The sequence below is a fragment of the Typopeltis vanoorti genome, chromosome 24 (genome assembly GCF_054136105.1).
Source record: "Typopeltis vanoorti isolate ZY-2024b chromosome 24, IOZ_Tvanoo_1.0, whole genome shotgun sequence".
NCBI lineage: Eukaryota > Metazoa > Arthropoda > Arachnida > Uropygi > Thelyphonidae > Typopeltis > Typopeltis vanoorti.
In genome coordinates this window covers 76,443,968-76,470,464 of record NC_143572.1, presented here as the reverse complement: position 1 = coordinate 76,470,464, position 26,497 = coordinate 76,443,968, and the positions used below count along the sequence as shown (strand labels likewise).

General features: G+C 36.9%; 1 protein-coding gene across 4 annotated transcripts in view; it reads left to right on the top strand.

The window, feature by feature from the left end:
• The window catches only part of Orc5 (origin recognition complex subunit 5), a 183,402-nt gene that overhangs the window by 140,835 nt on the left and 16,070 nt on the right, over positions 1-26,497 (top strand). For 3 of the 4 annotated variants that reach the window (XM_090413801.1, XM_090413800.1, XM_090413803.1), the window contains 2 exons: positions 3,743-3,793; positions 22,771-22,881. In XM_090413801.1, the coding sequence (XP_090269927.1) occupies positions 3,743-3,793; positions 22,771-22,881 (162 nt within the window). The remainder of the gene's footprint in view (positions 1-3,742; positions 3,794-22,770; positions 22,882-26,497) is intronic. The other variant, XM_090413802.1, reaches the window with a different exon arrangement.

Here is a 26,497-nt window from a genome sequence, read left to right as displayed (position 1 = left end):
TGAGTCCTTAGACTCCTTGGAAGCACCAGTTGTAACAATAATATCATTGTTTGCCCTGCAATGCATATATTAAAAAGCCAGAGAAGGAGGTGTAGACTTTACTAAAGCATATACTTTACTAAAAACTGAATGATTTACATAACTGTTGAAGTGTTTTACCGAATATGGTGATACCTCAAGTTACATGAGTAATGAATTCTGCAGTAATGTCATGCCAATCTCTTCTCATATTCCAGTTTTGCCTTCCTCACCATACTAGTCGCTCTCTTCCTGATGCATCTGCTCTCCACCCCTCTCCTTATATCTCTTCCATAATCTCTTTTTCACCTACAGTTCCTGTTTGATATTGTTTCTCATTTGTTTTACACCAAATTGTGTCCACTTCTTCACTCATGGAATACAGCTTACTGTTGCTACTAACAAATATTCCTTCACAATTTCCCAAGCACTAATGATATCCTGCCTTTCCAATTCTACCCTCTATGGAACTGCCCCAACTTGATATTTAAGACTATTATAATCACCTACCTTATAATTCCACATCCGTTCCCTTTTCTTTGATATTCCTGCATGTCTATTCATTTTCCAAGTCAAAACCACATGATCACTCTCTCTCCAACTGGAGAGAAATGTCATCTCAGTTATTATCATCTCTTCTGATGCTGTAACCAAATCCCAAACTCTTGAACCTCTTGTTCAAGATAAGATAAGGAGAAACAAAATGAGATAAAACTTCATTCTTTGACAGTTGCTGCTTATTAGATACAGCTGGTAAGATGTCTTATAGATTATCTTTTGCCTTGGTATTACTTATTACCCATTATTTTTAAATGCCACCCACAAGCCACATATTAGGGAGAACAGATGCTGCACTCTCTTCTATGCTTGTTTTGAGAATCAAAACTCCTTTGAAAAATTTTGTCTACTCAGTAAAGTACCGAGTAGATACTATGAAATCTTATGAAATAAATTTGAAATCTTCAAAATCAATAGAGTTGCTTAATATGAACCAAGGAAAATTCACATTTAGAAGTCATCATCATCATCATCATCATCAAATTCCTGCCATGTACACTCAAGGGGTGTACAGGATATGACAGTACTACATGAAAAAATTACATCATTACTAACTTCTTATCTACAATTTTCCTCCAAATCAGTCTGTTACTTGTCAAGACTCCAACATTATCAGATCTTATATTTCTATCGTCTAAGGCACTTTGTACCGTATCAATCCACCTATATCTTGGTCTTCCTCTGGGTCGTTTTCCTGCCAACCTGGCAGAGAACACTTGTTTTGCTAATCTTTCCTCTCGCATTCTATTTAAGTGACCATACCATCTGAGATTAGCTCTGCTAACGCATTCCTGGATGCTGACAATGTCATGTTCTTTCCTAATATCCTTGTTTTTAATATGATATTGCCATTGATGCCATCTGTTCACGCCTCTAATCTTTCTCAGGATTCTCATATCTGTGGTCTCTAGTCTTTGGTCAAGTGTTTTACTTCTGACCCAGCTCTCAGATCCATAAGTTAAAATTGGTTTGAACACAGTCTTGTATACAGCTAATTTAGTGTTCCGACTAATTTCTTTCTTATTCCATATGAATTTATTCAGTTGACTTCCCACAATACCAGCTTTGCTGATTCTGTTGTCTATTTCTATATTTAGTTTACCATCTTCAGTAAAAATTGTGCCTAAGTAGCTGAAATGTTTTACTTGTTCCACAGGTTCTCCATTCACAACACAGTTGACATTTTCAATGATTCTGCCTATTTTCATTGTCTTTGTCTTTTTATTGCTGACCTTCATACCATATCTATTACAACAGCTATTCAATTTAGTCAGAGAATCTTGCAGACTTGTAGCGGATTTATTTAGAAGTATAACATCATCCGCATAAAGCAAAGAGCTGACGTTAACATCTCCAATTTTGATATCAGGTTTAATACCACATTCCTTCATAATGTGATCCATATAGATAATGAATAACAGAGGGGATAATGTACATCCTTGTCTCACACCAGATTTAACATTAAACCATCTTCCTGTACTTCCTTCAATTCTAACTGCTGACTCACAACTCAAATAAAGACTAAGTATTGCTTGATATAATGCCCCATTGACACCATATAACTGCAGCGTATTGAATAGCTTCTCTCTTGGCACCTTATCATATGCCTTTTCCAAATCGACAAAACTTAAATACAGATCTTTGTTATATTCCCATGCTTTCTCGACTATTTGTCGTAAAGTGAAGATCTGATCCTGACAGCCTCTATTTGGCCTGAATCCAGCTTGTTCTTCACCAAGCTTTTCTTCCACAATTCTTCTCAACCGTTTCTCAAGTATACTTGCATAGATCTTGCCAGGAGTCATCATTGAAGAAGTCATCATTGATATTGTAATATTACTGACTACAAAACAATGTATGACTTCTCTTCGATAATCAGCCTATGTGATGAGTGTCCATGATATGTAAAATGCCTAATTTTAAAAGATATTATACAAACTGTACATCAACAGTTGGAAACTTGTATTAATTGGGAATGTGTTACATCTACTTTCTTCACGTTAAATACCCACGGTGGGCAAACTGCAGCTCTTCTTAAGTTTTATTGTGGCTCAACCAACAAAAAAAAAATATTTATAATTTTCCTTGATTTTCTATTGTTTTTAATTTAATTTTTCAATTAACTACATTGCTGTTCGGTAATGTAGTTATATTTTTACTACCTTGTCAGAAAATTTAAAAAGATACATTAAAAGATACAAAAGAATCAACTGACATTACAGACCAACCACAATTAGCAATTTTTATTCGATTCGTTCTTGAGGACGGAGTGACGTGAGAAGAATTATTAGATTTAATAGCATTAAAAGATAGTACTCATGGCATTGATAGTAAGGAAGCTTTTGATGTTGCCCTTAAAAATGTTCCAAAAAAGTAAATTTGTGGCTCTTAACAATTTCTGGTAGGTAACTAGGACTCTTGCTGCAAAAACTCTGGCCACCCCTGTATGCTATTAATATAAAAGGGATGAAACACTTCAATGATTTATATGAATAATCTAGTTTTAGTAAAGCAAGTGACTATTCAAACCCATTTTAGAGATCTTTTCTTCGCTTTCCTAGGTCCTCTTGAATTCATGGTGAAAAAAAACCTTTCATGCTAGTAAGACATTTTTTGTCTAATCTTTTTCTCTCTCTTATATACCACTCTTGTGTCTAGAATATATCTCATCTTTTAACAAATGCTTATCTGTATGTCTTTTTCATCTTCAAAACAATGAAACCACTCAATAACTCCTGCAGGGCTCATAGCATCATCATCATCCTGAAATACTATTTGCATAATTTAATGTTTATCATCAGGTGTTGCTATCTGGTTTCACATATAACTTAATGCATATTGTTTCTGATTTGAAGACCTCACAAAATGTGATGCAGTTTAAAAATCTGCCGATATTTGCTATTAAACTTGAATTAAGGAATGCAATGAGGCATGGCCTTATCTACACATGCAGTTCTTGTCTTGAATTGACACTTTTCTACATGTTTTGCATCTGGCAGTGTGGTTTACCTGAAACAATAATGATTTAATAATTTTTTAAGATTACTTTCTATTACATTTCCTTCATTTTGATAAGAAAATAAAGAATTTGCATTTTTATGGAATTCATTGAATTTGTGAAGCTTAAATCTAACAATACTTTAATACTAATTTTCATTTTGTGCAGAATCATGGAAAAGTAAGGAAAAGCAAATCTGCAGTTCGGAAAAAAAATGAGGTAAGTCTCATCTTATGCATTAATCAATAATCTAGCTTCTTGTTTTTTACCATCCCCCTCCCTGCTCATATACCTAGAATTCTTCCATTAAGTGCGGTGGATACCTTTCAAGTGAACATTGAACATGTCCATACCATTGGAGTTACTTTTTTGCAACTTTGTCTGTTATAATATGAAATTAATTTACTTCTTAATTAGTTATTTGCTTTATAATTAAAGACAAATTTTGATTGAACGGTATTTCATTCCAAATGCCATAAGTATCTTTTTTTTTTTTCCTGTTGATTTTCATGTTTCACTGTCATAGATTACTTACTATTGGGTTGAATAATACTTGGGTACAATCTGATTTTACTTATGTTGAAGTATTTTATTATTCTATGTTTTATTTTATTTATTCGGTGTTGTCCATCCCATTCATTTTTTATATTATCAGTTCTATTGCACTTCATTGTGAAGTGCGAGATAAGAGAAATGAGGGCTTGACTAAGAGAGAAGATAAATTTAAGGGGCAAGTCTTGTGTGCCAATTCAAGCATTGGACCTAAGAGACTATTGCACTTTATGTACATTAATGCCAGGCGCATTTGGAACAAGGGTAATTTTTGGCATTGGTTAGTTCATCCTGGTCAAAAGTTATTGGCATTAGTGAGACATAGCTGACAGAAGATGATATGGTTAGTGGAATAGAATGTGATGGATATAGTGTGTTCATGGTGGATAGAGAGAAAAGAATGGAGGGTGGGGAGTGTTATTAATGATAACTGATGAACTGCAGCCAAAGAGAGTAGAAGTTCAACTGTCCAATGTTCAACTGAACATTGAACATGTCCATACCATTGGAGTTACTTTTTTGCAACTTTGTCTGTTATAATATGAAGTTAATTTACTTCTTAATTAGTTATTTGCTTTATAATTAAAGACAAATTTTGATTGAACGGTATTTCATTCCAAATGCCATAAGTATCTTTTTTTTTTTCCTGTTGATTTTCATGTTTCACTGTCATAGATTACTTACTATTGGGTTGAATAATACTTGGGTACAATCTGATTTTACTTATGTTGAAGTATTTTATTATTCCATGTTTTATTTTATTTATTCAGTGTTGTCCATCCCATTCATTTTGTATATTATCAGTTCTATTGCACTTCTTTGTGAAGTGCGAGATAAGAGAAATGAGGGCTTGACAGAGAGAGAGAGAGAGAGAAGATAAATTTAAGGGGCAAATCTTGTGTGCCAATTCAAGCACTGGACCTAAGAGACTATTGCACTTTATGTACACTAATGCCAGGCGCATTTGGAACAAGGGGGGGAGGGGGTAATTTTTGGCATTGGTTAGTTAATCCTGGCCAAAAGTTATTGGCATTAGTGAGACATAGCTGACAGAAGATGATATGGTTAGTGGGATAGAATGTGAAGGATATAGTGTGTTCATGGTGGATAGAGAGAAAAGAATGGAGGGTGGGGAGTGTTATTAACGATAACTGATGAACTGCAACCAAAGAGAGTAGAAGTTCAACTGCAGGCATGTGAAAAGAGCACATTTGAAGCTATCAAATGTGAGATAGAGGCCAGAAGAACAAAATATACAGTTAGATGCTTCTATAGCCCAGGGGATGGAAAAGACGATGGGGATAGTATGCATCAGCAAATAATCTCAGTGAGTGGAGGGCAGGTAATTATTATCGGGGAGTTCAAATATGGGAGAATAGATTGGAAGGAGGAGAGGATACACGTGTGTTGTGTTATGATTCATCGAGTCATTTCTGACTCCTGGCGGCTCCACGAACATACACTCTCCATCTCTCCCTGACCATGTCTTTCAGAACCTCCAAGCACACTCCATTTGCTTCTTTAACTCCATCCACCCATCTAATTCTTGGTCTTCCTCTTCTCCTGCTTCCATCAACTTTAGCAAGCATCATCATTTCTCCAAACTGTCATTTGCTCACATAATATGTCCAAAGTATGACAATTTTTGCTTGATGATCATAACTTCAAGGGAGCAATCTGGCTTTATTCTGCCTATCACTGGTTTGCTTTGCAGTCCATGGTATTCTTAGTAAGTCTCCAAACCCATAATTCTAATGCATCTATCTTCCTTCTTTCACTCTTTCTCAGGGTCCAACTTTCACATCTATATAGCACCACAGGAATACCATTGCTTTCACGATTCTGATTTTTGTTGTGAGGCTAATATCTTTATCTTTAAAGATCTTGCTTAAATTTGTCATTGCTTTTTTTCCGAGTAATAATCTTCTAACTTCTTCAGTGCAATAACCATCTTTATCAATTCAGGATCCTAGGAACACAAAATTGTTAACTGCTTCCATTTTCTCCCCATCTACTTCAGACTCATTAAGTTCACATGTTGCCATAACTTTTCTCTTTTTGAGGTTAAGTTTAAGACCATACTTAACACTTTTTTAACTTTCATAATAAGCTCCTTCAAATCTTCTTTACATTCTGCTAGTAAGGTAGTATCATCTGCATACCTGAAATTATTAATATTTTTTCCACCAATTTTAATTCCAACTGAAGACTCCTCCAGCCCTGCCATTCTTAAAACGTATTTGCTGTACAAGCTAAACAGGTATGGAGATAAAATACATCCTTGTCGTACCACTTTACCTATTGTGAAATACTCAGTTTTTCCAAGATCTGTTCGGACAGTAGCTTCTTGTTCATAATAAAGATTCCTCAGAAGGATAATGAAATGCTCTGGGACTCCTTTGTTCTTAACACATTCCACAGTTTCACATGATCTACAGAGTCAAAAGCCTTGCTATAGTCAAGGAAACAAAGGTAGACATTCTTGTGATATTCCTGTGCTCTTTCTGTTATCCATCTTACATTGGCAATTTGATCTCTTGTTCCTGTGCCTTTTCGAAATCCTGCCTGTTCATCTGGCATTTCTCTCTTCATGAATGGTTCCAGTCTTTTTCTGAATGATCTTAAGTAAGACTTTACTTGCATGAGAAATCAATGCTATAGTTCTGTAATTTTTGCACTCTCTCTTGCATTGCCTTTCTTCAATATAAACTGATTTTTTTCCCATTCCCTAGGCCATATAGTTGTGATCCAAATTTGCTGACATAGAGCTGTTAAAATTTTAACTGCCTCTTGTCCCAGGGCTTTGAGCAGCTCAATGGGTATTCCATCTCCTCCTGGTGCTTTCTTACTGGATATCTGTTGCAGTGCCCACCTCACTTCACTCTCCACTGGTACTGGTTCCTGTGTATAATTCTGCTCTTCAAATTTCTCAGTAATTTTGGAGTCCTTTCTGTAAAGGTCTTCTGTATACTCTTCCTATCTTTCTTTGATGTCTGCAGCTTCTGTAAGATATCCTTTGTGTTTACTTTTCAATATTGTCACCTTGGCACTAAACTTTCCTGTTAGTTCTCTGATCTTTTTGAAAAGATCTCTTGTTTTTCCTTTCTTGTTTTGGTATTCTATTTGTTGGCATTCCTGGCTAAAGTATTTTTCCTTGTCTCTTTTGGCTTATCATTGAAACTCTGCATTCAAATGCTGTACTTCCTGAAAATTTCCGGTGGCCTTCATTTTCCTCCTTTCCTGAGCAGTTTTGATGGCATCTTCTGACAGCCATTTGGACTCCTTCTTACAGACTGTTGGGATAGTCTTCTTTGCTTCTGTTTTTATTATAGCTTTAATCTCTTCCCATAGTTCATATAGTTTTCTTTCACACAAATTGAGTGTGTTGAATCTGTTCTGTATGCTAATATTGTTTCAGATGGTATGTTTCCAAGATCATATCTGATAGATGTTTGTGATGTTTTCAATTTCCATAGTTTTACATGTATCCTAGCCACTAATAACTCATGGTCTGTTCCACAGTCTGCACCTGGAAAAGTCTTGACAGACTGAATTGCACTTCTCCATCTTCTTTGTCCAAGTATATAGTCAATTTGATTTCTGTGTTGTCCATCAGGTGATACCCATGTGTATAATCTTCTTTTGTGCTGTTTAAAGCAGGTGTTAGCAACAAACAAAGAATTCTCTGCACAAAACTCAACTAGTCTCTTCCCTGCAGTTACGAATACCTAAACCAAAACAACCTTTATTCCTTGTTCCTCAGTCTCTCCCACTTTTGCATTCCAATCTCCAATAAGTAGCCATAAATCTCGCTTTGATGCTGCATCTATCACTTCTTGTAACTTGCCATAAAATTCTTCAATGTCTTCTTCTGATGCCTCTGTAATAGGTGCATAAACCTGAATGACGGTCATATTCATTGGATGTCCACTCACTCTGAGTGGACATCCAATGTGAAATGTGAAATGAAATGATTCTGTCACTCACTGGATTATAACCTACTATATACCTAGCCATCTTTTTCCTGAGTAAGAAAGATACTCCATTTTTACGACTTGTCTTATGTCCTGAGTAATACACCATATAGTCCCCTGACTGAAAATGGCCCATTCCTGTCCATCTAAGTTCACTTATTCCCAATATATCCAGCTTCTTGTGCTCCATTTCCATCTTTATTATTTCCAGTTTACCTTGGTTCATACTTCTAACATTCCAATTTCTCATCCTGTGGTTTCTTGTGAAACAGGGAGCCTCCCTTTTCCAACCAGCAACATCTGTGACCAAGCTTCCTTCGGGGTTTGACCTGGATGCATCATAAAAACTGGTTCTACTTGTGGAAGCCCTCTGTTCTTCCCCAGTTGCATGTTGGATGCCTTCAGGCCTGGGGGCCTTACCATCCATCACCATATCGTACTTTCTCATTTTTGGCATGTTCATGGATTGTTCTTGGCAAGGTACATAGGTGGTTTGCCATTGCCTTCCTCTGGAATATTTTTAGACTTTCCAGTCTAGATCCGCACTATTCTGTGAAAACGGGCACCTCGGGAGGGATGTGACTCTTCGCCACGCAGTGCAGTCTTGGTAAAGAAGAGGCTAGGTCTCTGTAATAGAGATGTATTGCGCATATCTTTACCCTGGAATAATTCCCTGTAAAGAAAATTATCCCTTACCCCCAGACAGAGGATACATTGGTGGAAGGAAATGGAATTTATGCAGTTACTAAGGAATAATTACCTGAGAAAGCATGTGATGGAAAATATTAGGGATTTGAGAGTGCTCGATCTAGTAATTATTATTATTATTATCCAGGCCTCCATGGAGTCAAAAGACTCATCGTGGGAGGTCATTTTTAGTTTATTATACCATATCACAAAATTTATCATAACACTCCTTGAACTCATTGACCGTTTTTACTCTAACCACTCTCAGGCAATGCATTCACGGTTCAACCACCCTCCACATAAAGAAACCATTCCTCACCCTCTTGCTCACAGCTTCCTTTCGTAACTTCCAGGAATGGTCCCTTGTCATCGCTCCTTCTCACCGTTCCACCAAGTGAAAGAACTCTCCAATGTCTACCTTGTAACTGCCTCTCAAACTTTAAAAGTCGATCATATCACCTCTCCTTCTTGTATTCACCAAACTCTGCAGTCCATATTCCCTCAGTTGATCCTCATAACTGATATTGTACAGTCCTGAAACCATCTTTGTTATCCACTTCTGCTTTCTACAGTTAATTTATCCCCTTCAAATCCTGGGGACCAAATTTGAGAACAATAGTGTAAGTGTGGTCTGATCAGGGTCTTATACAATGGAATGATAACTCTTATCTCTGCAAGTCAGCATCCTTCTCAGTATTGCAGCAATCCTTGGTTACCTTCACCTCTGCAATATGCTCCCTGAATTTCAGTTTTCTATCAATCATCACCCCCAGATCTCTTGTCACCCTTGAGACATTGCATCTGAGAATTTGACCATAACCAATATGACCATATTGCCTTCATATGGTGAGAGTGATCATATGGTCTTGACCTGGGAGATGGCTAAATGTGGAGAATTTTCAGTTAGAAGGGGCATATACAGAATTACAGGGCTGGTAAGTATGACAAGCATAGGAGATTATTATTATTATTACGGGTATCTCCAGGGAGTCAGTAGACTCATCGCGGGAGACCCAAACTATCAAAACAATATCTATCATATCTGTTCTTGAATTCATTTACAGACGAAGAACTCACAGCTGAGTCAGGCAGTGCATTCCTCTCATTCACCACCCTCCAGGCAAATAACCTCGTTCTCACACCCTTGTTAACCACACTTTTCCTTAATTTCCAGTGATGACCTCTTGTTCTTCCATCACTATCATACAGCTGAAACATTTCCCCTGCATCAATCTTATAAAAACCTTTTAATAATTTAAATGTTTCTATCATATCCCCTCTTTTCTGCCTATCAACCAATCTCTGCAATCCACAAGCTCTCAGCCTCACCAACTTAGTCACTCTCCTTTGAACCCTTTCCACAACCTCCTCATCTCCAAGGAATCCAGGTGACCAGACCTGAGTACAGTAATCCAAAAGTGGAAGTATCAATGCTTTATAAAGGAGAATAATAACATCTTTATCTCTGGATGTTAGTGTGTTCCTCAGTAACCAAGTAATCTTATGTGCAATCTTGGACAGCTTAACAATGTGTCCCCTGAACTTCATCTCCCTGTCTAACAACACCCCTAAGTCCCTAGCCTTATCAATCTCTTGGAGTACCGTTCCATCAATGTAGTACACAGCTGGTAATCTTTTAATCCCAAAATGCATAACTTTACATTTTTCCACATTGAACTGACATCCATTTCCTTTTGCCCATTTTTCCAGCTTATTTAAATCATCCTGCAAAGTCTCAACATCAGCTTGATGTTTTATTGTGCTACCCAACTTTGCATCATCAGCACACAACTAAATATCTCCCTTTAAGCCATTTCCTATATCATTTATGTACAAATTAAACAATAATGGCCCAAGCACAGAGCCCTGAGGCACACCACTGTTCACCTGCCTCATCCTGGACTCTGCTCCTCCATACATCACCTTCTTGTGTGATCTCTTGGATTGCTTGGATCAGTGCCATGGCATGTAAAACTGAAGGGGCTGAATGTTGATAGTATACGAGAAGTGATAGAGGAATTTTTGAGGGAAGTAATGTTAGACTGCATACCTAGAGTTAGGAGGGTAAATTAAGTGGGAGTTAAATGGATGAATATCATTATTAAACTGGAGTTGCAAAAAAAGAAAAAATTGTGGAGGGAATTCAAGGAGAAAGGTGACCATTGTGGTAAGAAAGGAAAAAAGCAGAGTATAAAAAGAAACTAGCAGTGTAGGCCAAAGATAATCTCAAATAGTTATTTCGATATGCTTCAAGTAAAAGAAAGAATTTTAGATTGATTTTAATGAATGCCAGTGGTAAGGAGGCAACTGAATCAGTTGAAATAGTAGAATTACTAAGTGAACACTTTACAAGAGTATATCATCCAGGTGGAGATATTGCGCTAACAAGAGAGACAAAGACATATGGGAACTGAGGTAGATGAAATGGAGGTGCATTGCTATGCACCTCCATTGCTATTACAGAACCTTAATGTGAATACAGTTATGGGATTAGATGGTATACCAGCTTGAGTTTTATATTAAGGTGCTAAGGAATTTTCAGTATCCTTCACCACATTGTTTAATCTAAATCTCAGCTCTGGATTAGTCTGGGGGGGGGCTGAAAGAGGAGAAAATAGTTCCATTGCATAAAGGAGGCTCCAAGACTGATGTAGCAAATTACCGACCAATCAACATACCAGGAGTTGTTGTCAAGGTACTTGAGAAGTATCAAGAGCAAAATACAGGAATGGATAGACAGAAATAGGATGGGGGCAACGTAGTTTTGTGAAAGGTAGGTTATGCTTCAATAACTTGCTCACATTTTATATCACAGTGACAGCTGAGTTGGATAAAGGTAATGGACTTACAGTTATACTGCTGGACTTTGCAAAGGCCTTCGACAGGATACCACTTTCTAATCAGTAAACTGTAGCACGTGGGGATGGATATAGGGTTAATGAGATGGATAGGATAGTGGTTGATGGAGAAATATCAGAGAGTAATTTATTCAGGCATTGAGTCCAACAGAAGGCCTGCAACTAGTGGCATGCCACAGGGTTCTGCTCTTGGACTGCTACTGTTTAATTTGTTTATAGGAAAGAATTTGAGAGGAACTGTTCAGTTGTTTGCTGATGATGCAAAGTTGGGTAGAGCAATAGTTAATACAGATGATGTAAAAATTTTGCCGAATGATTTGGATAGATTGGTAGACTGGGCAAAGGAGAATGGATGTCAGTTTAATGTGGCAAAGTGTAAAGTTATGCATTTTGGGGTGAAAAGATTACCAGCTGTATACCACTTTTTGATGTAACTGTGCTCCAGGAAATTGACAAAGCTAGAGATTTGGAAGTGTTGGTGTAGGGAGTTGAAGTTTAGAGGGCACATTGCAAAAGTGACTAACGCAGCTTATCAGGTCACTTGGTGACTGAAGATGAGCAGAGATAAACAGGTTATTCTTCTTTATCAAGCCTTGATAGCATCCCATCTTGATTACTGGACAGATCTGGTCACTTGGGTTTCTTGGCAATGAGTAAGAAGTATAGAGAATCCAGAGACAAGTGAGCAAGATGGTAACAAGTCTATGGGATGAACCTTACGAGAACAGGTTCAAGATTTGTAGGTTATGGAAACTGGTTGGCAGGCAGAAAAGGGGTGATATGATTGAGACATACAATTTACTGAAGGGTTTTACAAAATCATTTGTAAAAATCCAGACTTATTCTGAAAATATTCAGAATAAGTGGTGGTGGTGTGAGAACTAGGGGCCATCCTTGGAAACTGAGTAAGAGTGTAGTTAGCAAGGGTGTTAGTACTAGTTTTTTTTTTTACTTGGAAAGTAGTGAATGAGTGGAATAGGTTGCCAGAGTCTGTTGTGGGTACCATGACTGTGAATGAGTTCAAAGCAAATTATGATAGATACTGTGCAAATGTTGGATAATGCTTGACATGATGTTTAGGGCATTTCTCAATGAGTCTTCATGGAGTAACCCATAATAATAATGATTTTTATATTTTTTAATGTGAATCCTACCCATGAAAGATTGGTAAATTTTTATTTTATTATTTTTATTTTTGTAGCTTTGCACTGAAATCATATTACTAATGCTGATGTATTAGTACCATAGGTGGGTCATAGGTTAGATAATCAAGAAACCCTGTTTCAGAGACTTAACACTTTTCAAGCCACTTCGGCCTCCATTAAGCAGGAAATTATTCACACGCCAGGCAATTAAATTCAACTACTATCAAATTTTTAATGTTCATTCAATAATGATCACTCTCACAGATGGGGCACCTGTTAAACAAGTCTGGAAAAAAATCCCAAAAACAAAGAGCAGCAGCTCTCTGTTGTTGAATTGCCAATCTAACAGCAACTGCCAACACCCTGGAGCAACTTTTGTTAAAACTTCAGAAATATCCTCTTATCTCCCCTTTCTCAAAAAAGCAAAGCATAAAAACAACAAATTTTCTGTGAGAGTATATTTTCAGATACTGACAAACTTTTGTCTTTTAGGGTTTCTGGAAGGAAACAACTTTTTTTCCAGAACACAATCTGGCTTCCAAAAATATAAATCTACTACTGATCATCTAGTTCACAAGAGGCATCCATTAGAGATGCCTTTTTTAAAGCATCTACTATTGATTTTCTTTAATATGGAACAAGCATACCACACTGCTAGAAAATTTGGAATATTGAAAGACCTACAAAATTTCAAGAGGGAATCTCTCTCTTTTTTTATCAAGAACTTTTTATCTAACTAAATATTCCAAGTCCAAGTGAGAACCACTCTCTCTCTCTCCCAACCATGTACCCAAGAAGAGTAAGTCCCACAGGATTCAGTTTTAAGTGTCATGCTTTTTGCAACAATCAAAGTCAATTCGATAATAGAAGAACTTTCCCCAACAGTAAGTAATGCTCACTATGTGGTTGACTTTACCATCTTCTGTTCATGAATATGAGGGTCATAGAAATACAGCTGCAGCAAACCATTGACCATCTCTCAAAATAGGCACTTGCAAATAGGTTCAGATTTTCCCAGCAGAAGACAGAACTCTAGAACAAATTTTAATCCCAGTTGCACCAGAAGCCAAGTTCTTGGGGTCATGTTTGACAAATAAACTTACCTTCCTCCCTCACATAAGGCAGTTATGAGATAGATGTCACAAAGCAATGAACATCTTCACATAGTATCTTCAACCTCTTGGGGTACTGACAGATGTTATTGTTCCATTTGTATTGATAAGATTAAAACTTGATTACAGGTCCTCAGTCTGTTCTTCTGCCAGGGAGAGTATCTTGCAAGCTAAGACCCTCTTTACCATCGAACCATCAGAATTATAATTGGAGCATTTCAAACTTCACGTATTCCTAGTCTGTTTGTCTGTTGATGCAAATAAACTACCTTTGTCACTTTGACATGAACAGCTGTCTCTGTTATATGCAGTGAAAATAAAATCCTTGCCAGACCACCTGACATGGCCAACTATTTTTTGTCCATAATGGAAGAATCTGTACAGCACTCGGCAGCACTGCCATAAAACTCCTTCGTTTGTGAACAAAAGCTCTCTTACAAGCTCAAGATATTGGTGTAGACTACATAGCATAGTCATTACTAAATACACTACTATCATGGCATTCAGACATATCACCATGGAGTTTTTTTTTCTGTAAGCTACCAAAATATTCCACCTCTCCCATTGTCTACCAACAGCTCTTTCAAGCGCACAGAAGGGAATGCTCTGTTTTGTACCTATATATAGACAGTTCAAAATTGGAAGACCTAGTGGGATTTTCTGCTGCCTTTCCAGACAGTATCATATCTTCACAAATCCCACTAGAGTGTAACGCCTTTACAGCTGAGCTTGTATTAAAATACATCGGACTGCATCATTACCAAATGTGCATAATATATTCAAACTCACAAAGTTCTCTTCAGTCAATAAAGCTCTGCAGCTACAGAAACACCCATGGCTCTCTCAAATCCAAAATGTTCTCTCTCAATTATGGAAGCTATGCTTAGATGTGCTTCTGTTGGGCTCCAAGCCATGTTAAGATCGAGGGAAAATGAGGTTGCAGGTACTGCAGCTAGGTCAACTCTTTTCTCAAGAATTCACCATCTGCATGTATCATACACTGATTACTGGCAGATAATCAGACACAAACTGTTATCCCAGTAGCACTTATCTTGAAATAGAGAGATTAATAATTAGCTCTGACAAATTAAACATGAAATTAAATTATTGCAGTCTAGTCAGTGTATGGTTTGAACAGAGGACATTATTTTTGTTTGTCTCTGCCTAGAGCATAGTTGTCTGATGCACTCCTTCTTGTTGAAAGAGAGAGAGATATGATAGTATGCCTGTATGCAAGTTCTGTCAGACTAACCATCAGTCATATTTTAATTGACCACCCTAATTTCATGAACAAGTGCAGTTATTATTTTAGCCATATCTATAATCTTTCGATCCCTATGCACTGAGACTGATTTTATCATATCAGTCTCCACCCTATTAATCTCTATCTACCCATCAAGCACTAATGTTATAGGTTCTGCAACATCTCATATGTGGAATTGATACACCCCCTCCACACACACACTGTATATATGCATTGCATTTATGCCAACAACAACTGAAACCTAGAGATTAATGTAAATAACACAGAGTGAGCTATGCAAAAATTTTTAAGTGGTTTTGCCATTTTAAAGAATACATCAGGTGCATAGAAAAACTAAACAAAGATTGTTTTTATTTATCATAAAGGCATTGTGTGCTATGAACCATGTTTGAAAAAGGCAGTCCATTAACCAACATTTGTATTTGAAGATCTCTGTGCACTACATCAGGGGGAAAAAAATCTGCAGAAATAATAAATTAAGGGGATAAAAATCCCTTATTGTTTTTCAGCCAGTATGCGAAACTCTAAGATCGAAAACTACAATCTAAGCGTTTCATGCCGACGAACTATCGGCGAATCCAAGCGTAAGTGACCACTTGGTAGTACCACACCAAGGTGGAGCAAGCTCCCTCACTATTCTTGATATTTTCTCATAATGTAAAAACACACAGCTCCAAAGGAGATGTAATACTGCTTTACATTATGAGGAGAGGTCACTACCCAGACCGGTTTCAACCTTTTTTGAGGTCTCATCAGTGAGTAGCTAGACCTAGATGATATCAAAGTTTAAGTGAAAAGAACTTACATACCTTCGCTATACGAATGCCAGAAAGGTGTGCCACTATATTATATTATAACATATTATAATATAATATATAATATATAGCCGTTTGGCTTTTCATCCTGCAGAAATAATATTTGACATGTGGAAACTTCATAGTGATACTGCTCTTGTGAGTCAACACACAACTTGGACTGCAAGATTTTGCCCAAACAAAATATCTCGCTACTGCAACATCCTCACAGCTAACCAAATATGATTGTGCATGTGACTTTTTCTCAACTGACTTGGAGATATCTCAAATGCAAAAGATTTGATCATATTGATAGAATTAAATAAAATGCAATGGGAACTTTTAGCAAAACTTCAGCTATCCTAGAATCACTGTTAAAACAGGAAATAGAAGAAATATACATAGAAACTTTGAAAGGCATATATAATATAATGTATGTAATTAATGTAATTAATTAATGTAATGTAATTAGCTGGCTTGGTTGGTCAAGTGGATAGCGTATCCCCTTTCCAGCCAAAAGGCTGCGGGTTTGAATCGAGAGACTCATCGAGAGAGCAAGTATCCTCCCTCGATGAGTTCCTGGACCGTCTGGAGGTGTCAAATAATAATAATAATTACATTGTATAAGAAAAGTGAAAATTATCCAGTAAATAGAGGAATACGTAAGGGAGATACAATATCTCCCAAACTCTTTATATCTGTCTTATAGTAATTTTCCATGAATTGAATGGAAGAATGGAGGATTTAAAATTAATGGAAAAATTCTAACTCATCTCTGTTTTACTGATGATATAGTTCTCGTGGAGAATTAACTCAAATTGAGTTGAAGATAAACAAAATGAAAGTAACGATGAATGAAAATTTAACACCAAACAGAATTATACTGAAAGATAAAGAAGTGAAGAGGATTGATTCATACATTTATCTGAGACAAATTATAAAAATTAAAGATAAACAATTAGAAAAAATAAAAGAAAAGGATATAGCTAGGTTTGATAGCTTTTAGTAGGATGAAAGATATTATTATTATTATTATTATTATTATTATTATTACGGGCAACTCCAGTGAGTCGATAGACTCATCGAGGGAGGCCCTAACATCATGTCAAGAACAACTATTCGACATTCACAAAGTATCTATCACACCTCGCCTTGAACTCATTCACAGTCATGGCACCCACAACAGACTCTGGCAGCTTATTTCACTCATTCATTACTCTCCAAGTAAAAAACCTAGCTCTAACACCCTTGCTAACCACACTCTTGCCCAGCTTCCATGTATGGTCCCTAGTCCTCCCACCACCAGTCCTATTCTCAAAAATATCTTCTGAATTAATCTTATAGAAACCCTTCAGTAATTTGAATGTCTCAATCATATCACCCCTTTCCTGCCTATCAACCAATTTCTGCAACCCACAAATCTTCAACCTGTTCTCATAAGGTTCATTTCATAGACCTGCTATCATCTTGGTCACTCTCTCTGGATCATGTCCACCTCCTCCCCATCAAGAAGAAACCATCAAAAAGTATTTTTCAGCAACCAAGTGATATGATGAGCTGATTTAGCCACTTTTGCGGTGTTCCCCCTAAACTTCAACTCCCTATCCACCAACACTCCCAAATCCCTGGCCTCGTCAATCTCCTGGAGTACGGTTCCACCCATGTGATATACTGCTGCTAATCTTTTCACCCCAAAATGCATAACCTTACACTTTGCCACATTAAATTGACATCCATTCTCCTTAGCCCAGTCCTCCAAATCATCCTGCAAAATTTTGACGTCCTGTGCACTCCCTATTGCTCTACCCAACTTTGCATCATCAGCAAGTAAATGAACACTTCCTCTCAGCCCCTTTCCTATATCGTTAATGAACAAATCGAACAGTAATGGTCCAAGAACAGAACACTGCAGCACACCACTAGTCACAGGCCGTCTTTTGGACTCTACTCCTGAATAAACCACTCTCTGATATCTCTCCATCAACTACCCTCCGATCCATCTCACAACCCTATATCCATCCCCATATGCTGCAGTTTACTGATTAGAATTCCATGTGGTATCCTGTCAAAGGCCTTAGCAAGGTCCAGTAGAATCACTGTGAACCCATTACCCTTATCCAGTTCAGCTGTCACTGTGTTAAAAAACGTGAGCAAATTACTGAGGCATGATCTACCCTTCACAAAACCTGTCCCCCATATAGTATCCTATTTTCATCTATCCAATCCTGTATTTTCCTGTTGACTATATTCTCCAAGAACTTGACAACGATTCCTGATATGCTGATCGGTCGGTAATTTACAACAGCAGTCTTGGAACCTCCTTTATGCAGTAGAACTATTTTCCCCTCTTTCCACCCCCTTGGGACTAACCCAGACCCGAGACTCAAATTAAACAAAATGGTCAAAGGTGCTGACAATTCTTTAGCTGCTTCACGTACGACATGAGCTGTTATACCATCCAATCCCACAGAAGTATTGACATTGAGGTTTTGTAATAGACCATTCACCTCCATTTCATTCACCACAATTCCTGTATAAGCTATTGGTTAATTCATTCCTTCAATGTGCTTACTCAGTAATTCCACTATATCAACTGATTTGGTTACATCCCTACCATCGGTATTCTGCCATATAATTTTTTTTTTTTTTTACTTGCAACATATTAAAAAAACTGTTTGGGATTCTCTTTAGCCTGCATGGCTAATGTTCTTTCATAATCTGCTTTTGCTTTTCTTACCACACTTGTTACCCTTCAGGCCTGCACTTTATACCGTTCATGTGCCTGCCAGTCACCTTTTTTCTTAAATTCCCTCCATGGTTGTTTCCTTTTTTTTTGCAGCTCAAGCTTAATGGTGTTATTCATCCATTTAACCCCTACTTGATTTATTATTTGGACTCTAGGTATACAGTCAGCCATTGCCTCCTGCAAACACTTCTTAACCGCCTCCCATGCACTATCAACATCCAGCCCTTGCAGTTTTATATGCCATGGCACTGAACCAATCAAACTCCTAAGCTTGTCATACTTACCAGCCCGATAACTCCACATGTACCCTGTCTTAATTGTAAATTCCACACCTTTAGCCACCTCCCAAGTCAAGACTCTATGATCACTCTCACCAATTGGTGGCAACGTGGTCATATTCGTTACAGCCAAATTCTCAGATGCAATTACTAGGTCAAGCACTCTGACCCCTAGTATTTTCCATTACATGCTGTTGCAGATAGTTATCCCTTAATAACTGCATAAAATCCAATTCCTTTACCTGTAATTACCTATGACAGTGAAACCTGGAACTTCAAAATATGATTTACAAATTGAAAGTTACCCAAAAAAGAATGAAAATGAACATGCTTGGTGTGACACTTAAAGACAGGATACCCCTCCATTTAATAAGATTGCGAACAGGTATACAAGGCATCTGGTACATTATAAATTCGAATTGGAGATGGGAGGAACACATAGCAAGATGGCCTAAATTATTAACAGAATGGAGATCTATGGGTGGCAATAAACAAAGGGGAAGACCAAGGAAGAGATGGCAAAATGAAATTAGAATTGCTGGAATACAAGATGAGAAAAGCTGAAATAGAATAAAATGAGAAAATTGGAGAGATCTTTATTCAGCAGTGGACCTATCCAGGTTGAACAAGAAGAATGGGAACTTTCATGAACTGATTTGTTTATAGCCTTCACAATATGCTGCATCATAACTTTGGTCTCAGAGACATATGGTGATTGTTTCTCATTGAGTGAACTCTAATGCTGCTTAATTTTCCGACATCTCATTCACTCTTTTTACTTAAATAAATTATATTAAACGATGTATTGTTACTTTGAAAGATACGTGGGTCTGTTAAGTAAAACTGCCACAGTGTAGAAAGCATTGCATTAACAAAAAGTGTTGCATATCTGTCAGTCAGCATTTATCTGCTAGACATTACAACTTAATGCATGAATCTGTACCAAGAGAAACTGATCATTGTCCCTTTGTCATCAGACAAAGTTGGTGCATTTAATCATGAATCATTTCCCAGTCATATGATATATGACTATATGATATATAAAGGATCTATTAGTGTGATTTGCTGTATATCACATACCTTCAGTACTTTATGAACTAGTTACAATGTTCTTTATACCAGTAGTCTGTATTGTTGATTGCCATGGTTTGACACATTTGGTTTATCTGTATATAAGCCAAACTTTAGAAACTGAGACTCTGCAGCACTTTACATGGTGTCCCACTGCTAATCCAAATCCCTGTAGATGCTTTAACCTTCAGGCTGATTGTTTCCACGTTAGATTACTAAGACTGTTCAACTAATAAGCAGCCATTTTGCTAAAAGCTATCGACCTGGTATATGCAACATTGAACTCACCATTACTTCTTCACTGTATGAGGAAACTCGTGTGTATGAGGAGGAGGTATTAGAGTTGTTGCACAAATTGAATAAGAATTCTGCTATAAGAACTTATGAGATATCAGCACAGGTGCTAAAAGAGTGTTCAGCTGAACTGGCTATTCCTTTCACCAGGCTATATAATTTGAGTCACAAGAGTGGAAAGAATGTATGGTAATCCCATTGCACAAGAGTGGTACAAAGATTGATGTATCCAACTATCGACTAATCAGTATCTCAGGAGTGGTGGTGAAGATTTTGGAGAAGTTGGTTATGGCTTGCAACAAACAGCATCAGTTTACTAAGGGAAGGTCATATTTTAGCAAATTGCTCACATTCTATAATAATGTTACCACTGAGTTAGAGAAGGGGGAATAGATACTTTTTGATTTTGCTAAGGCTTTTAACAGAATACAGCATGGAAGACTGTTGCATAAATTGGAGAATATGGGATTGGATTATGAACTATTGCTATGGATAAGAGGATGACTGACTGACAGATATCAAAAAGTCATATATAGGGGTGTAAATCTGCAAGATTCAAGGTAACTGGTGGTGTGCCTCAAGGATCGGTCCTTGGTCCATTGTTATTCAATCCGTACATTAATGACATTGGGAAGGATTTGAAATGTGACATGCAGCTATTTGCTGATGATGATGCAAAGATAGGTAGAGTAATCAGGAGTGCTGCTGAATTCAGTACTTGCAGGATGATCTGAATAAGCTGGAATTGTGAACATGTGAAAATGGCTATCAAGTCAATGTTAATAAACTTAAGGTCATGCACTTTGGTGTGATTGGAGATCCAATCACACCAAATGGGATTACCATATTGGTTGGATTATGCTAGAAGAAACTGATCAGGCTAGGGATCTTGGAGTTTTAGAAGATAGGAAGTTGAAACTCAATGATCATATAACAAAAATTGTAAATATTACTCAGAGAATAATCGATGCTGAAACAAACCTTGAAATGTAAAGATAAGGAAGTCATTTTGCCTCTTTACAAGACCTAAATAAACCTCACTGGGACTACTGCACACAAGTCTGGTCTCATAGTTTCTGTGGCAATTTCAATAGTGCAAAGAAGAGTATCAAAAATGATATCAGGATTGTGGAATACTGATTATGAAGACAGACTGAGAATTTGCAGGCTGCAGACACTAACAAACAGGAGAAGGGGGTGTGGGGGGTGATATGATTGAGACTTACAAACTTCTGAAGGGATTATACAGAATTTCTGTAGATGGAATTTTTCATTTTTATGGAGGATGGGGAAAGGACATGAGGGCATCCTTGGAAGTTGAGAATGAATGCTATCAAGAAGGGGTAAATTTTTCTCTCATAGAGTGGTGCATGATTGGAATGGATTGCAATTGGATGGTGTCTATGCAAACGGTGTGAATGAATTTAAGAACAGGTATGACAGCTGGTGAGAATAGTATGGCTGCCCTAAATGAGTTCTTGACTTCCTGGAAATCTTTTTTAATAATAATTTCTGTACTATCTTTATGAACCCTTTTTTGTCTCTTCATCTTAGCATTGTGTGGGTATGACTGCATTTCACATTCACATTTCCATTTTTTGATAATGTTGTCAATATTTGATTTTGGATAGTGCTATCTTTTACCAATGACATGAAGAGATAGGCCACTGTATATCACATCCTTAACATCACTTTCAAAATTTGTAAGTTCTTCATGTATCACTGACAGTATACAGATGTGCAATCATCTCTCAAATCTGATTTTCGATTAACCAACTGTTAAATAAGTAGGTTTGCTGACATCCGGTGCAGCATCATGTAGCTCTACCTTCAGTTAACCGATCCCAGTTATCCAGACAGCAAATTGATTTCCTAATATTGTTGGATAATTACTTTATATAATATGCTAGGCATTACTGTGTATATCAGTATAAGTCATATGGGAATATGCATATCAATGTATTTCATTCTAAAACAGGGTTTGTCCCAATATTTATTTCTTATTACTGTGCAGCTCTCTTTACATAGTGACCCATTACTCATCTGAACTATAGATTTTTTGAACTCTATGGTGATTGTTTTCACATTTCTGAGCACTGAGTTAAATTCTTTACCTTTTCTTTTGAGGCATTAACTTCTGTTTGTTTTGGGGATGTAGAATAGCCCATGATTTTTGTTTCTGATCACCTTTGAAATTTTCAAACTTCAAAAGTCAATATTACATACCTACTTCTGGGCTTTAATATAATACTGGATATTTCTTACCTTTTCATTTCATTTAATAGTTCTGATGTAAGCTAAAGTCTTTCAGATGCTTTTTTCAAAATCAATTTTTAGTTATTATATGTTAGTGGAAAATGCTATAGTATTAAAGGATTTTTATTATTTATTTATATGTTATAAAATTGTTTTTTACAATAGCCAAATTATCATCTCTTGGGTCCTAAAATATTTCCACTTGACCGAATGCTGGCCATTTTTTACTCTATAGTTGAAGATAGGGTACCTCCAACAGCAATGGTATTTTCACAGGTAAATAAGAATTATAAAGTGAATCCTTCCATTCATCATCAAGTTTTGATATACATGTAAAGACTAAATAGATATGCTGTATATTTTTGTATAACAGCAAAATGCATAACTTTACCTGATGATTTAATTGAAATCAGTTTAGAAAGAATGAATCAAAAATTAAGCTGCTGGCTCCAACAAATAAGAATTATTGGCTAAGTTCTGATATAATGAAACCCAACGGTTCAAACACAGTCATATATTTATGCAACCTTATATATTCTAGGTTTATGCATCTCAAAAGATGAGTACCACATTTATTTTCAGATATTCTGCTCATATGTAGACCCTTTACTGTGGTAGAAATTATGAAATGTGCACTTCAAGAATATATATGTATACAAAAATCTCTTTACCTGTAAAATAGCTAATGAGTAAACTGCTACCTTCAGTGTGAAAACTTTCTTGAGCCTTAGGTGCAAAAGTGCAGAAACCCCTTCATTGCATAAAATCATATACAACTATTGAGATGCATTTCCTCAAAATGGCTTGTCCTGTTTAATTCACTTATATGACTGTCACCTAAACGATGACACAGCTAAAAAGTGTGTCACAGCAACAATGAATATTATGGTGTGATATCACTCACTAACAAAAAGCTTTATACACTTCTAAAAACTATATTCACTGTCCTATCTCTTTTAACATGTTCATGTCTGGGATCATAGCTCTCTCTTGTCATCACACTGACTGTCTGACAGGGTGAGAGAAAACACTCTGCCCCACAGTCTTATCAATAATAGATCAACAACTTCTTATAATGCATAGAAGTATTCATTTTTATTCAGGAATAGATGAAGTTTTACTACATGTGTTGTTTCCAAAGACTGGAATACTGCAAAAAACATTCCAACCTCTTGTCTTGTTAAATGTCATCTCCTTCCAGGAGGTTGACCACCATGAGCTTCCACCATGTACAGTTTTGTGCTTCTCTTTTGCATTCTTCATAGGACAGAAAGGTCCAGTCCTTAATATTTCCCATTAAATCTGTTCTTTGTCTTCCTCTTCTTCTTTTCCTTGTATCATTCCTTCTAGAAGTGTTTTTTTGTAGGGATTCATGCCTTAGTATATGACCAAGGTAGGTGGTTTTCCTTTTCTTATGGTTTTCAACAGATTCCTATCTTCTCCAATCATCTCTAATATTTCTAAATTAGTTTTTTTGGCAGTCCATGGGACTCTAAGAATTCTTCTGAAGATCCACATCTCAAAGTCTTTTAGTTTATTTTCACAATAGTTTTGATAATAAATTTAGTTTAATCCTTAACCAAGTGTAAACAAACAAAGTTTGTGCCTGAAGTATCTTCAGGACTGAGGCAACTCGTAGTAAAGGTGGACTAAGCTCTCATCACTACTTGTCTTAGTATCTCCCATAATGCAAAGCACATCTCCTTGCGGACATGTATAATGCTATGTATTAAGGGAAGGGCCACTATCCAGACCGGTTTCAGCCTTTATTGAATGTTCAAGTACAGGTCAAACTCCAAAAACTCAGTGTTGTTCCCCTCAGTAACAGGCTCACCCTCCACTGAGAACTCTCAGTGTTGGCTCTATCTCATGGCAGGCTCACCTCACCACTAAGCAGAGCCGCTCAATTGCTCATATGTCATCTGAGGAGTAACAGCAACAACCGTGCCTCAGTTAACTTCATGGGCTACAGCATTGCCATTCATTACTCCACCCCCTTCCCTCCCCAGGACCTGGGTGACAGCAACAGCCGAGCTTCAGTTAAAACCTCATGGGCTACAGCATTGCCATTCATCACCCAAGCTTCCAACCAGTTTCGACTTATTGAGGTCTTGTCAGTGGGAGCCAGACCCAGAGGTGGTGATACTAAGGTGGAAGCAATGGAGAAGTCATATTTACCTATACGAGTTGCCAAAAGGTGTCTCACTTATTATTAAATTACTCTGGATTTAGAGAAATATGTTGGAAGTTTTTTTTTTCCACTTGGTTAGACTATAATAAATTTAGTTTAATTCTTTATCCAAGTGTAAGCAAACAAAGTTTGCACCTGAAGTATCTTCAGGACTGAGGCAGCTCATGGTATAGGTCGACCAAGCTCTCATCACTACTTGTCTTAGTATCTCCCATAATGCTTTGCATTATGGGAGATACTAAGAATAAAGGATTAAACTAAATTTATTATAGTCTAACCAAGTGGGAAAATACTTCCAACATCTTTCTCTAAATCCAGAGTAATTTAATAATAAAGTAAGGCACGTTTTGGCAACTTGTATAGGTAAATATGACTTCTCCATTGCTTCCACCTTAGTATCACCACCTCTGGGTCTGGCTCCCACTGACGAGACCTCAATAAGGATCAAAACCGGTTGGAATCTTGGGTAATGAATGGCAATGCTGAGCCCATGAAGTTAACTGAGGCATGGCTGTTGCTGTTACCCCTCAGATGACATATGAGCAAATGAGTGGCACTGCTCGGTGGTGGGAGTGAGCCTGTTATTGAGGGGAACAACGCTGAGTTTTTGGAGTTTGACCTGTACTTGGACATTCAATAAAGGTCGAAACCGGTCTGGATAGTTGCCCTTCCCTTAGTGCATAGCATTATACATGGCCGCAAGGAGATGTGTTTTGCATTATGGGATATACTAAGACAAGTAGTGATGAGAGCTTGGTCCACCTTTACCACAAGTTGCCTCAGTCCTGGAGATACTTCAGGTGCAAACTTTGTTTGCTTACACTTGGATAAAGGATTAAACTAAATTTAGTATAGTCTAACCAAGTGGGAAAAAACTTCCAACACAATATTTTGATATTGTCCAGGTTTCTGCTCCATATAGCAGTGTTGACCATACATAGCATTTGGACAGCCAAATTCTTGTTTTTTGTGTGAATTTCCCTCGAGGTCAGAATGTTTTTCATGCTAAGGTTAATCTAGCAATTTCTATTCTTCTTAATATTTCCTTATCACACTTTCCATTCTCTGTAATTAGTTGACCAAAATATATATAACTCTCTACTTGATCTAAAGTATTTCCTCTGATCTTAATATTTATATCGGGTATTTTCCCTTTTTCTCTTGTTACTAGCATGGTTTTGGTTTTTTTGAAGTTGAAATTAAGTCCATATTTTTCACTTAGCTTCTGCATCTCTTCTAGTAGGTTGTGAAGATCTTTTTTATTTTCAGCTAGCAGTACTGTATCATCTGCATATCTTAAGTTCTTTATATTCCTGCCTCCTATGCTGACTCCTTTAAATTTTTCTAATTGCTGGAAGATATTTTCATTATACATTTGTTCTTACATCCTCTTTTAAATTTTTAGTTCCAGAAAATACATATAACAACTATTTATAATGCAGTCATTGGATACAGAAAGTATGCAATTTATGTAAAGCAAAAAAGATCAATATGAGAATATATATATATATGTGTGTGTGTGTATGTATGTATTTATGACTGGAAACCAGTTTGAATTATATTTGAAGTATTCAGTATCATCCAGAAACTTCAGAAATGCTAATTTTACAAATAAAATTCTACCAAAAAGGTTTTGACTAACATACCATATAAGCTTTGAGTAAATGCAGCCACTTGACCTGGAAGCGACATATATATACA